Source organism: Felis catus, chromosome E2, assembly GCF_018350175.1.
Source record: "Felis catus isolate Fca126 chromosome E2, F.catus_Fca126_mat1.0, whole genome shotgun sequence".
In the NCBI taxonomy this organism is placed as follows: Eukaryota; Metazoa; Chordata; class Mammalia; order Carnivora; family Felidae; genus Felis; species Felis catus.
In genome coordinates this window covers 43,596,638-43,609,701 of record NC_058382.1, presented here as the reverse complement: position 1 = coordinate 43,609,701, position 13,064 = coordinate 43,596,638, and the positions used below count along the sequence as shown (strand labels likewise).

Sequence of the window (13,064 nt, the reverse complement as noted above, 5' to 3'; positions counted from 1 at the left end):
AGAGAGAGAGAGAGAGAGAGAGAGAGAGAGAGAGAGAGAGGAGGGTGCTTTTACACTACTCCTAGACGCCCTGTAGGTCCACAAGGATGGTCACACTCCCGGTCCCATGTAAGGATCTCCACTCTGTATCTGTCCCAACTTTCACGTACCAAAGGCTGGAGTGCCACTGGCCTTTGTAGCAGGCCTCAAAGAGCCAAGGTAAGGATGGGATTCCACAAGCTTGTGGTCTAGCTCACAGGACCAAGTTCCTTGCCCCCAAGTACCTGGATTACAGTTTGGGAAATGCAATAGGCTGGACCATTGGAGCCTTACCCTTTTCACCCACCTGATTTCCAGTTCATTCACTAACGATTCATGAACTCTAGTAGCTGGGTTGGGATGGGAGACATTCCCAGTGAAATACAGAAATCTCAAACTACAGTGGGGGACCCTGCTACAGAGGGAGGGGACTTGAGAGGAGAAAATCTGGAGGAAGAGCAGGGGTTAACTAGGGCAAGGGCTGGGTTGGTAGGAGAGGAAATAGCACACACAGATAAGACTCTCGAGGAAAAACCCCTTATCCCCAGGTAAGGTTACTAGTTCTGAAATAGCCAAAGGCTAAAGGTGCAAAGCACTTAGACAACTATTTATTCATTCATTGTCTTGAGCAAGTACTATGTGCCAGGTGCACTGATAGGCACTGGGGATGAGCCTGTCCTTTAGGATCTGATGTTTGGGTGGGGGTGATGTAGGGAGACAATCAATAAACGTTCTATTGTGTTAGAAGTTACTTTAGTGTTGGGGGAAAGGAGTGAAGGTTGTTTACTATTAGTGGTATGATCTGGGAGGACCCATCTGAAGATAAGTAAAGGAGCTCAGCAACGCAGGGGCTCTAACGTTATTTTAAAGAATTTAGTTTTTCAAGAAGAGTCCAAGCACTATAAATTGTCATGCAGGAGGGCGTGGGCGGATGGGCGTGCAGGAGCTTAGGGGAGCCGCCCCACGCTGCCAGGACGGATAGAGCTGCCACACTGGACAAGTTACTTCTTTTTTTTTCTTTTTTTTTTTTTTTTTTTTTTTTTAGTGTTTACTTATTTTTGAGAGAGAGAGAGAGAGAGAGAGAGAGAGAGAGAGCGCGCGCAGGGGGAAGGGCAGAGAGACAGGGAGACACAGAATCTGAAGCAGGCTCCAGGCTCTGAGCTGTCAGCACAGAACTCAACATGGGGCTCGAACCCACGAACCGTGAGATCATGACCTGAGCCGAAGTCGGAAGCTTAGCCGACTAAGCCACTCAGGTGCCCCAAGGACAAGTTATTTAAAGAGGGTGGCTTCTCTGAGGAGCTGGCGACGTCGAGACCCACTCAGAAGGAAAAATACGGAAAGGCCTAGCGCGAAGGTTGAACGGATGGGGGCGCCAGGAAGGGTCAGACCGAAATCAAGTAAGCACCCAGATGGCAGGGTGGTGACTCCGGGAGACAGGAGCCCGACAAGGAACAATGTACCTCAAGGGAGTTTAGGAGTGCCGCTGGGGTGAAGAGTTTACTGCAAAGGCTTGGATAGAGGAAGCCCCAACTCCGCCAGGCGCAGGCGCGCTCCAGGAAGGGTACGGGAGGAGCCTTACTTCGTTGTTGGGCCCTGCCCGGAGAACAAATATTTGACATTCCAGGCTTATCTAAAAGGGTGCAGGACCCGAAGAGCGACGTTTCCCCCTCCCCCAGGGCCTGATTGGCCTAGCGTTTCCGCCAGTGGGGACCAGCGGGCAGGCGCCCGAGTGGGCGGTCCCCAAAGGGGCGGATACCTGCCCAAACCAGGGGGAAGCACTAATCGCCCGTAGCCCCTAGAGGCTGGAATACCTGTCTACTTCCCACTCCCTCCATACCGCCGAGTCCCGGCGCGAGTCACTTCCGTACTGGACACCTCAGTCTCTTTATCTGTTAAGTAGGGACGCATTGAAGTGTGGGTTCAGTGGTCAAGGTCTCGGAAGCGCCCCCTCCACCCTGGGCTCTTTCTCCGTCGTCCGAAGGTCCACGCAGAGCCCAGCCCTTACGAAAGCGCGAGGCGCGGCTCTCGCCTCAGTTTTGGCACGGGCTTGACAATCCCACGTCCCTTCTTCCCGCCGGACTCTTCAGTTTCTCAGTCATATAAATGGGAGAACTTAGGGTAGTCCGGAGCGGTCTGGAAACGCGCCGTAAAGGAGCCTCACTAAGCACAATCGGGCGAAAGGGTGTTGGGAGCCCTCCACGCGCGACGGTCCTTATTGGTTTGCTTGTCTCGGACGGAGAAGAGACTGAGGATCTGCAGCGCTCACGCCCCCATTACACGGCCAGTGCGCTCACATCTCCAGGCAACAGGCCCGTCGTCAAGCTGGGAGGGCGACGAAAACAGGCTGGAGTCTCCACCTGGGGTAGAGGTGAGGCTCGTGGGCCAGATCATCCAGCTTAGCCCCGTCTCCCAGTGGCGCTCTCTGGAGTTGGAACGGGGCGCTTTCTGCTTACCAAATACCGAGGCCTGCACACCTCCTACTGGGTTTTGGCATCGAAGGCACTTCCTGGAGCCAGGCTAAGGCCAGGTCTTCACACCTGTGTGGACGAGCCCTGACCTGTGACTTCTGGTCTCTCGACCCCGTGGCTCTTAGGACCTCTGTTGATCCCTGACCCTCCCCCCAATCCCATTGGCTTATGGTGACTCCCCCCCCCCCCCCACGCCTAAGGGTGATATCCAATAACTCACCGCCCTCTTTGACCTTTGGTGACTTCTACCATCCCCAGACGGCCGTCGCGACCCCCACAGCCCCTAGACTGCCTTCTGGTGATTTTCACAAATCCCGTGTGACCCTTAGGGACTGCAGAAAGCCCCTGGCTTTGCATTTTTCTTGGCGTAGGCCTCATGGTGGGGAGGGACTTGGAGGAAGATGAGATCGCCCCAGTAGTTAGGCAGAGCACGCTGGTGGAGCGGGAGTCCGGGCCATGAGCGCGAATCCCGGCCCGGCGTCAGAGCGCGCTTGCCCTGCGTTAGGCTCTAGCAGCCTTCTCCCTCGGTTCCCCAAGACGCCCTCGGTCACGTGGCCGGCGGGGAGGACAGGTAACTCGCCCAGAGGGGGCGGGGGCCAGTAGCCGCCCCGCCCCTCGGGGCGCCGCGGGCGGGTCTCAGCAGCGCCCACTGCGCCAGCCGGGCTGCAGGTGCCGCCCCCGACACACGGTGTCCCGCCCAAACTGATTCGTGTCTGCCGTCGGCCGGTGCGTGCGTGCACCTCGTCGGTCCGCGTGTATCTGGCCGAGCTCCCCCTTCCTCTGCGGCCATGACTCCGCCGCCTCCCCAGCCACTGCCCCCGGGCTCGAACCCCGCCTCAGACTCCGCCACCGACCCCCGCCCAGGACCTGGACCCCTAGTCGTACTGTTCGGAGCCACGGCCGGTGCGATGGGGCCGGACCTGGGCTCCGACGAGACCGACTTAATCCTCCTAGTCTGGCAAGTGGTGGAGCCGAGGAGCCGTCAGGTATGATGAAAAGGGGGCAGCAGGGTGTCCAGGTTGTTTCAGGATCTGAGGCGAACAGTGGATGATCGGTTACCCCCGCCGCTCGTAGGTGGGGACGTTGCACAAGTCATTGGTTCGCGCTGAGGCGGCCGCACTGAGTCCGCAGTGCCGCGAGGCGAGCGGCCTGAGCGCCGACAGCTTGGCGCGGGCCGAACCGCTGGACAAGGTGCTGCAGCAGGTGAGTGCTGGGGCCCGGGTGAGTGGAGACATGGCCGGGCCGCGGGACATTTCTTGGCGGGAGAGGAGGCAGGCGGCAGGGCCTGGCATGCTGCGACCAACTGGCCTGGGCGGTAGGACGAGTTCCTGTTGTTCAAAAATTTCAGAGATTCCCGCGTGTGCCGGCCATTCCTGGGGGCACCTTACTTTTCAGCCTTTCCAGGGATCCACTCCTACTGAGCCGCGGGATGGAGGCTACGAGACCCCTGCTAGGGTCCCGGCCGGCGTGGCTGTGAGGCTGAGACGCCTCTGGGGACCTGCCTGGCCAGGTCTCCCAGAAAAGCAGTCGGAAGCCAAAAGGGCCGAGGGACCTGGTCTTGGCCATAGGTCACGGTCCCTGCCGCCTGCGTCCTCGGCCCACCCACCCTCCTAGGAGACGCAGGAGCGGGGGCGTAGGGCGGGGTCTGCCTCAGAGGCAGACGCCGCCAGGTGGAAGCTGCTCGTCTAGGCCTGTCCCGGCCGGCTGGCCAGGCGTGGGCGCTGTCCGGACCCCGCCTGGAGGCTACCTGACTCCTGAGTGCAAAGGCCCGGGGTGCCTCCCAGCCCTGGCTGGAGTGGGAGGCGGTTCCCATTGCTGTTTTCTTTTCACTACTGTACTTACCCTGTGCCTGACTCTTAAGTGTAATGAGTTTAAGTGCTTTACACGCACAAATACTTTCATTTCTCAACAACTCCTCCGGTGGTTCTTGATTTAGGTACAAAGATGTTGAACCTGAGCCTGCTCCTGAAGGGCTCCCAGGCTAGCCCCTACTTGGGGAGTGTGCTGAAGGAGAACTGGGTTGGTTTGCTCTGGGCCCCCGCTTAGTGCTTATACCTGTTCTCCAGAGGTAGTAAGGCTGCTGGAGACTGGGCGAAGAGTCCCCCCGCCCCCCCCCCCCCCATGAGTAAACAAGCCCGTGCCAGCCGGTCGATAGGGTGTGGGTCAAAGCTCATGCTGCCCCTGGTGTCCAGGTATGGGGCTCTGTCCTTGGATTTTCTCTGCTTCTTGGTTGGTCAGACTTAAGAGGCGGGGCTGCCATTGACCATGAGCCAGCTGGGCCTCAGGCAGGATTGGGCCTCCCCCACCTGTCTGAGGGTGGTGCCTGGTCAGGGACAGGTTTAACCTGCTTTGCCCCGCCCCTTCCCACCTGCTTCTCCCACTCCACCAGGTGTTTGCTCTGGCACCACTCCAGACTCTTGGAGTGTGTGTGATGGGGGCTTGGGTGATATGTGACTACCCCCATTTGGCCTGGAAGAAGTGACCGTGGACTGGGGGAGAAAAGGGACACAGAGCCAGACCCAACAGGTGTGGCCAACTCCTCCCCAGGCAGGGTAGGGCTGAACATCTAGCTGAACCAGCTTTGCAGCCTGTGCCCTCCCTCCTCCTGCCCACCCAGCTGTGAGTCTGTCTGTCTCTCTCCCCACTCCCTATCCCCAGTTCTCACAGCTGGTGAGCGGGGATGTGGCTCTGCTGGGCGGGGGCCCCTACATGCTATGCACTGATGGGCAGCAGCTGCTGCGACAGGTCCTGCACCCTGAGGCCTCCAGGAAGGTATGCCACTGAGGGCACAACAGGGGGTAGGGTTCCCAGGACCCCCATCGTGGGGGTGGGCAGGGCAGCTCAGTTCCCTCCATTCATGCCCACTCCCATGTGCCCCTAGAACCTGGTGCTCCCCGACACCTTCTTCTCCTTCTACGACCTCCGCAGAGAATTCCATGTGCAGCACCCAAGTGCCTGCCCTGCCAGGGAGCTCACCGTGGCCACCATGGCACAGGGTATCTGTGACCCCAGCAGGGTTAGGGTGGAGGGGAAGCCGCAGGCAGTTTTTGATTATGTGCATCCTAGAGGGTTATGTGAACACATGCAAGTTTACATTATCTGCTGAGTCCTTGAGGGCACATGCCTCTGTGTCTGTGCTGGGGTGCACTTGAAATATGGACATATGTTTGCATATGTCTGGGATGGGGACTTGTAAGGGCATATATTACCTGGATCCAAACAAATGTTTGCCGGGACTCTGCATTTGTCCATGTAGGGGACTTGGACCTAGGTGGGACCAAGATTGGTGCTCATGCTGGGATTTCCTCACTGTTACTTCCCTGTTCATAGACCTGGGGCTGGAGACAGATGCCACAGAGGATGACTTTGGGGTCTGGGAAGTGAAGACAATGGTAGCTGTCATCCTCCACCTGCTCAAAGGGCCCAGTGGTAAGGTTCCCCTCGCCACCTGTCACCCGCTCTCAGGACTGGGTGAATGTCTACCTCTTAACTTTCTCAAAGTCCCCCTCCCCACTTGTTACTTTCTTTGAGACCACAGGTAGATGCTCCTTTGTCACCTCATCCCCCTCAACTGTCCTCTTTTTGCAGAGCTTGGTGGGGAGACCCCCTCCACCAGACCCTGCTGACCCCCATGCCATCTCCTCTCAGGTCAATTGTTTTCGAAGGCAGAGGTGGTAAAGCAGAAATATGAGACAGGTCCTTGGTGAGTGTGGGGGCAGGGGTGGGGGTGACAATAGCTGGACAGCTCTGATTCTGTGCCCTGCCCCCACAGCAGCAAGGCCGATGTGGTGGACAGTGAGACTGTAGTTCGGGCCCGTGGGCTGCCCTGGCAGTCATCAGACCAGGACGTGGCTCGATTCTTCAAAGGACTCAACATTGCCAGGTGGGTACAGCAGGCAAGATGGGTGGCTCAGGAGGGCAGGCCCGCCCAGGAAGCACTAACCCAGCACTGGCTCCGCAGGGGTGGTGTAGCACTCTGCCTCAACGCCCAGGGCCGCAGAAATGGCGAGGCTCTCATCCGGTTTGTGGACAGCGAGCAGCGGGACCTAGCACTGCAGAGACACAAGCACCACATGGGTGTCCGCTATATTGAGGTGGGGCTTTGGGCTGGGAGTGAAGAAAGACAGAGCTGAGGCCAGCCAGGCTGGAGACCCATGGGCTGCCCCCACTGTACCCACAGGTATATAAAGCAACAGGAGAAGAGTTTGTCAAGATTGCAGGGGGTGAGTGTGCTCCCAACAGCGCCTAGTTCCCTTGGTTCTTGATCCATGTCCCACTTGCCCACCACCCCCTGCCTTTCTGCCTCCCCTGTGCCAGGTGTAGGTGGGTATTTGGAAGGGCACAAATGGAGTCAGTAGGTGACTCCCATGCCTCCCACCAAGGCACATCACTAGAGGTGGCTCGTTTCCTGTCACGGGAAGACCAAGTGATTCTGCGGCTACGGGGACTGCCCTTCTCAGCTGGGCCTGCAGATGTGCTAGGCTTTCTGGGGCCAGAGTGCCCGGTGACTGGGGGTGCTGATGGGCTGCTCTTTGTGCGCCACCCTGACGGCCGGCCCACTGGTGATGCCTTTGCCCTCTTTGCCTGTGAGGAGCTGGCACAGGCTGCGCTGCGCAGGCACAAGGGCATACTGGGTAAGCGATACATTGAACTCTTCCGGAGCACTGCGGCCGAGGTGCAGCAGGTGAGCACCCAGGGTTTTCCCTACCCTCTGTGTGATTCTCCAGGGTGCCCCTTCCGTCCCCTGTGCACCGGCCCTACTCGGCGTGACCAGCCTGTTGCTGCCTTCCTTACCAGGTCCTCAACCGCTATGCATCCAGCCCACTCCTTCCTACACTCACTGCTCCACTGCTGCCCATCCCCTTTCCACTGGCAGCTGGGACTGGGAGAGATTGTGTACGCCTTCGAGGCCTGCCCTACACAGCCACCATTGAAGATATCCTTAGCTTTCTGGGGGAGGCAGCTGCTGACATCCGGCCCCACGGTGTGCACATGGTGCTCAATCAGCAGGTGAGGCTGCTGCCAGTGGGGAGACACACGTAACTAGGAAGGGGTGTGTGGTTGGGAGTAAGGCATTCTTGCATACAACAGATTGCTTACAAGACCACCATGTGTACAGGGCCGGCCGTCAGGTGATGCTTTCATCCAGATGACATCAGCAGAGCGGGCTTTAGCTGCTGCTCAGCGTTGCCATAAGAAAGTGATGAAGGAACGCTACGTGGAAGTGGTCCCCTGCTCCACAGAGGAGATGAGCCGTGTGCTGATGGGAGGCACCTTGGGCCGTAGTGGCTTGTCCCCTCCACCCTGCAAGCTGCCCTGTGAGTGTCTCAGGGGCTGGGGAAAGGAGGCATGTGGGGGCCAAGCTGTTATAACTCTCACTTTCTACAGTGGGGACTCCTTTCTGACTGCCTCATCCAGGGCAGTGCTGGGCTCCCTGCAGATGCACTCTCTACTTCTGCCTCCAGGCCTCTCACCACCCACCTACGCCACCTTCCAGGCCACCCCAACACTAATTCCCACTGAGACGGCAGCTCTATATCCCTCTTCAGCACTGCTCCCGGCTGCTAGGGTGCCTGCTGCCCCCACCCCTGTTGCCTACTACCCAGGGCCAGCCACTCAACTCTACATGAACTACACAGCTTACTACCCCAGGTATCTGCTGCTAAGAAAACTCCAGTCTTGTCCCCATCCTGGTTTGGGGGGGAGGGTCACGATCCCCTTCCTGCACCAGATAATCCAAGGTCTGTTAGAGCTCAGACTTATACTAAGATGGACACGGGAGTGACAGATGTGGCCTGGCTGATGCCATCTACAAATCAGAATGGAGATGACTCTGTAGAGGCAGAGGTTTTAGGCAGGAAGAACTGAACTAAACAAGGCACAGGCAAAGGAAGAGGGAGGCAGGTCTTGGTCTAGGCCATAAATGGGACTGCTTTCCTAAATTCCTGCCTCTCCCATCCTAGCCCCCCCGTTTCCCCCACCACTGTGGGCTACCTCACCACGCCCCCTGCTGCCCTGGCCTCTGCTTCCACCTCAGTGTTGTCCCAGCCAGGAGCCCTGGTCCGTATGCAGGGTGTCCCATATACCACTGGTATGAAGGATCTGCTCAGCATCTTCCAGGCCTATCAGGTGAGGTGTGGCTGGAGGGCTTGGGAACCTGATTGAGGCTGGAGCTTCCTCCCCTAAATCTCTTTCCCTTCTGCAGTTAGCCCCTGATGACTACACCAGTTTGATGCCTGTTGGTGACCCACCTCGCACTGTGCTACAGGCCCCCAAAGAGTGGGTGTGTTTGTAGGTGAGGGAGCCAGGAGGTAAGAGCTGGCTGATGTCTAACATGACTCTCTTGCATCCAGAAAACCAGCACCCTCAACCAGGTGGCTTCTTTCTGGCTTGTCCAAGCTCTCAGAAAGCACCTAGAGGAGCTCAAGCCCTAGCTCCACCTCCCACTTATTGCCCTGCCTGTTCACCCCAAAGATGATGGCTGGACCCTGCATGCAGGACTGGGGGTGGAATTGTGTTACCCTGCTCCCAACGGCCTGATCTGGGCCTCCTGAGTAGCACCGAGAGCCTTTGGTCAGCTTTGGCCATGGCCCATACCCTCAGATTCTGTGGGGCTGGTGTCCACAGCAGGCTTGTTTTCTTTTTAAAAATGTAAGCCCTGGTGCCTTCAACGTATGACTCCTGGGAACTTCTGAGTAAAGATCCCAATGTTCTACCTTCCCCTATCCCTCCTAGTAGGGGGCAGGGAGGCAGAGAGTGCTGGCCCCAGCTCCCATGATACTTGGACCTCAATGGCCACGTTGTGCCAGGTGGTCCCATCTAAGGGACCTCCAGCTTGGCACAAGCTTTGTGGCAAAATCACAAGCTGTTTTGATGGACTATACTGCAATATCCCCAGAGGACACTAGGGGGCAGGAGGCCCTCACAAAAACTCAGGCTCAAATTTTAAAGGGGACTTTCTGCCTACTTTTCATGCACACCTTGGGCAGGCCAGTTGTCCTGAACTCAGCAGACACCGTGGAATGTCCTTTGCACCCATTAGAGGGTACAGAACTGAAGCTTCGGAAGGAATTTGGAACTCTACTCACTCCTCCGTAAAATAAACAAAGGTTCTAACCAAGTGGACTTTTTAAAAGCCAAAGTCTCCTTAGCTTTGGACCCCAGAGTGAGGGGCTCCACACCTGCCCCAGGCAGAGGAAAACTCAGGCAGATTTCAAGGACACCGTTGACCGATCACCATTTATTATTTCAGCACTGTAACTGAGGAACCTGAATTGCTGGCTCTTCTCTGTTATTTGTGTAAGGAGCACTATACTCCTACAAAAGGTTTTAAAATACAAAATATGTAAGAAAACAATCCCAAGTGCTGTAAACACAACTGAGATCCAGTTCCTTAACTGAACATTGCCCATTTTATAAAATATAAGGTTTCAAACTTTAGCTCACCTGAGCCTTAAAGATTACCATCTGTTCAGAGTATTAAAAACAGGGCTTCATAGGCAGACCCAGCAGAGCTCTAGTGATAGTGGTTAGCCCTGGGCAGGGTAGGTTGCCCTTCAGACAGTAACACCACATGTGCACCTGAAGACAAGACCTCTGTTCCCTTTCAAGCTGTTTTCAGCCATGTTTCTGTGTGTATCTCTAGTAAGCAGAAGACTGCTTAACCCATGCCTCAATTCAAGATCTAGCACAGGCTGGAAGGGGTAGGAGTGGGTGCTAGGACATGCCCAGTTGCTAAACGTTGCTACTGAAGTCAACTTGCATAGTTCAGTGGATGTGTGCTTTAACACCACTTATGTTGCACAAAGGATTAAAGTCTTTACCTCCAAAGCCAAAAAATATTGACTCGTAAGCCAAAGATTTTACAAAATGATACAAGACTGCTCATATAGTATATAAAGCTCTATTTTAAAATTTAACTTTTATTTTAAATAGGAAAGCATTTCTAGTGCTACAGGCATCAAGGTATTTAAAAGGCATCAAAATTTGGTGCATAGCAACTCTGGATCATAGAGGCTTTTATTCTTGAGGGCAGCAGAGCAACCCCCAAAGGGTCTTGTAAGGGGAACTCTTACAAGAACCTCCTGTGAGGCAGCTACCCCAGGGGCAAGAGGGCGGAGGCAAGTCTGACCAGCTGTCTGAAACTTCAAGTCAGGGGCCGCCTCCCACAACCCCTCCAAACCAAAGGAAGCTGTGGGCTTCCAACTACAGGCCCTGAAGCAAATCTCACTATCCACACTCTGACATAAAACTTACTTTAAAAAGAAAATCTAAAAACACCCAGCTCCAGGAGGGACCAGAGTGATTTGCTGAAGGACAGACATTTTTCTCTAACTAGTTTTAAGGAAAAAATATAAATCATCATGGTTTAAAGAAAAAGAAAAAAAACAACAACCCATACTTCATCCTGTAGGAGGTCAACAGCTCCTACCCGGCTGACTAGAGGTGGTGGGCAACGAACTGGCTCCCGCTGCCTAGGCCCCACTTGGCTTCAATAGAGAGTCCTGGCATCCAGAACTCCTAATCCCCAGGAGTAACAACATCAAGCCCTTTGACCAGCTCAGCACACTGTCACACATAATAGGCACTCAAAAAATTTGCTTCCTGAATAAATGAAATTACATGATTTCGTTTGAAAACATACTGCAAGCTTCAGGGGCTTTGCAATGGGCCCGGCCTTAGAACAGGTACCTAATCCCATTAAAGGGAGGGATAAAGGGGGGTTTGGAAAAAGCACCCAACTCGGGCACCTCCTTTGGTAGACAGCAGGCTGGAGTTTCTTGCTGGCCCCGGCCTTGGGCACTAGCCTCACCAGCAGCAGCACCAGGGTATCTTTGGTGTGGAGGGTCAGGTCTGTGATGCTACTGCATGTTTGGGTTTGCCCCAAAGCCTTTGGGGGAAAAGGCTGGTTTTAGGCCACGTAGACGGGACACGGTAGGCCAGAATCATTTTAGACTGTAAACAGAATGAGGGATAAGCTTTCCATGCCACTGTGAATCTTAAAAGCTTCCCATCTGGAGTCCTGCATTTTCTCTACTGTTCTAAAGCATAGCTCATTTGTGCTTAGCTTCTGACACAGCATGGCCTCTAGAAATTAGTTAGAACCAGCAAATTTGCCTAAACCATCATGAGACTGTGGCTTCAAAGGTTACAGAGCAGCCAAATGAGGATACTCCCATGTGGAAAAGGTCTGGGACCAGAGGGCACAAAAGGGAAAAGCAGTCCACAGCCTACTTGTTTGCAGGATGGCAAGATATTAAAGCTACGAAGCTAAAACAACCCACCTTTCAAAGTCACCTTACGCGTAGCTATCTTACCCAAGGCCCTGAGGCAAAAAAGCAATTTCAACATGGAGTCAGTATGGAGAGATTGCAGAAAGATCACCTAGAAAGTTACAAAAGGCTATGCTCTGGAATGTCATTTAATATTCCAACACTTCAATGATTGGAATGGTCTCCTCTTACTTTAACAGTTTACTTTTATAAAGAGGTATGAGCTACATTTGGCTTTATTTCCTATAAATCTATGAAAGGCTTTAGGACATGCTGTTTCTGAGGCATAGGTGTGGGCTTAGGAGATTTTTTTTTTTTTTTCTATTATGTTTGCCTCTGGAAGGTTTTATCAAAAGTTCCTACTTTAAAAATAATCATCAAAGCTAAAGAGTCCTTCAAATGACCATAAAGGAGTACAAATCACCAATCATAGCTAAGCAACCAGGTCACTTGCAAAAGCAGCACCTCTGAAATGCGAGAGCCTGCTGCATTCACACTCAAAAGCACCCATCATATAAAAGTATCTATTTAAATATAAAAAGCAAAGCTCATTTCCCCAAAGCTCAGTCTATGCTGCTCTTGTTCTTTCACAATCTACCCAAGGCCTGAGGTGGAGGAATGCTGATTTCCCCACATATAGTGATCCCAACTCCTGGCGCCAGTCCTGAAGGCCACAGAGTTGGAAACCCAAGGTCCAAGGAGAGAAACATGCTGAGAAGTACACGGTGGTAGACACGTGGCTGCAGGGAGCACTGTCAGAGCCCATCGGATCTTCCCAAATCCAGGGAATCGGGACCAGGGAGGGGAGCCTGCCTGCTCGCCCCTGTTCCTTGGGAAACAGAAATCTGGGACATGTCTCTCCCAATTATCTCGTTCACTGAAAAACAAGAAAAGGGAGAGTGATTAGTGACCTCTGTGTGACTGACCATATGATGCTTAATGGCGAGTTCCACTTCAAAGACATTTTTTCCCTCTCCATGGTTTTCTATAAAGGTAAATGCAGTGCTTTAAAGCCTGCTCCTGGATGGAATGAAGACCTCCTTCCAGAAGCTGTTCCAGACACCTCTTTCCCTTTCAGTTCAGTTTGGGTTGGGAAGGGAGATGGCTCAGAGAATAGGAAACATTTTTACCCTCCCTCTAAAAGCTTATGCTCTAGAGCAAAGGATAGGATATATCTGAAATGTGTTAACATTCACCTAACTTTTCCTTAATTTACATCTCTACAGGAGGGTTTTCCCTTTCTGATTCCTGCAGTGTACCCTGTATGAAAAGTGAATGAAAATAAATACTTTGGTGAGACTAA

General features: G+C 54.0%; 3 protein-coding genes across 13 annotated transcripts in view; 1 reads left to right on the top strand and 2 right to left on the bottom strand.

Annotated features, from left to right (window-relative positions):
* The window catches only part of PLA2G15 (phospholipase A2 group XV), a 20,031-nt gene extending 16,517 nt beyond the window's left edge, over positions 1 to 3,514 (bottom strand). Inside the window, exons 1-2 of one of the 2 annotated variants that reach the window (XM_045047074.1) lie at positions 2,710 to 3,008; positions 1,859 to 2,558 (exon numbers count right to left, since the gene is read on the bottom strand). Coding sequence is in view for 1 of the 2 variants with exons in the window: in XM_019819944.3 (XP_019675503.1) it covers position 3,375 (1 nt within the window). In the remaining variant the exon portion in view is untranslated. Of the gene's footprint in view, positions 1 to 1,858; positions 2,559 to 2,709; positions 3,009 to 3,374 lie in introns of those variants that run through there. The other variant, XM_019819944.3, reaches the window with a different exon arrangement.
* On the top strand, positions 3,132 to 13,064 carry ESRP2 (epithelial splicing regulatory protein 2). Of its 6 annotated transcripts, none has more exons than XM_045047070.1 (16): positions 3,132 to 3,475; positions 3,564 to 3,692; positions 5,148 to 5,261; positions 5,371 to 5,485; positions 5,820 to 5,918; positions 6,138 to 6,192; positions 6,262 to 6,372; positions 6,451 to 6,583; positions 6,670 to 6,712; positions 6,872 to 7,173; positions 7,287 to 7,499; positions 7,609 to 7,807; positions 7,955 to 8,141; positions 8,453 to 8,618; positions 8,695 to 8,800; positions 12,988 to 13,064. In XM_045047070.1, the coding sequence occupies exons 1-15, from the start codon at positions 3,278 to 3,280 to the stop codon at positions 8,782 to 8,784; spliced, it is 2,154 nt and encodes a 717-aa protein (XP_044903005.1). In that variant the 5' UTR covers positions 3,132 to 3,277; the 3' UTR covers positions 8,785 to 8,800; positions 12,988 to 13,064. The 6 variants fall into 6 exon arrangements, with proteins under 6 accessions (XP_044903005.1, XP_019675491.2, XP_006941714.2 ...); XM_019819932.2 differs by having other exon boundaries at positions 9,479 to 13,064; XM_006941652.4 differs by having other exon boundaries at positions 6,265 to 6,372; positions 8,695 to 13,064.
* NFATC3 (nuclear factor of activated T cells 3) overlaps positions 10,379 to 13,064 on the bottom strand; it is a 137,443-nt gene continuing 134,757 nt past the window's right edge. For 3 of the 5 annotated variants that reach the window (XM_045047053.1, XM_045047054.1, XM_045047055.1), the window contains one exon: positions 10,379 to 12,638. In XM_045047053.1, the coding sequence (XP_044902988.1) occupies positions 12,356 to 12,638 (283 nt within the window). In that variant the 3' untranslated portion in view covers positions 10,379 to 12,355. The remainder of the gene's footprint in view (positions 12,639 to 13,064) is intronic. The other 2 variants (XM_011290092.4, XM_011290091.4) reach the window with 2 other exon arrangements.

Bases quoted from the DNA above. Each gene is read 5' to 3' on its own strand.
- ESRP2 (XM_045047070.1), top strand. From the start codon at position 3,278: ATGACTCCGCCGCCTCCCCAGCCACTGCCCCCGGGCTCGAACCCCGCC. The intron at 3,476-3,563 runs GTATGATGAAAA...CGCCGCTCGTAG, and splicing joins TGGAGCCGAGGAGCCGTCAG to GTGGGGACGTTGCACAAGTC. The intron at 5,919-6,137 runs GTAAGGTTCCCC...ATCTCCTCTCAG, and splicing joins CCTGCTCAAAGGGCCCAGTG to GTCAATTGTTTTCGAAGGCA.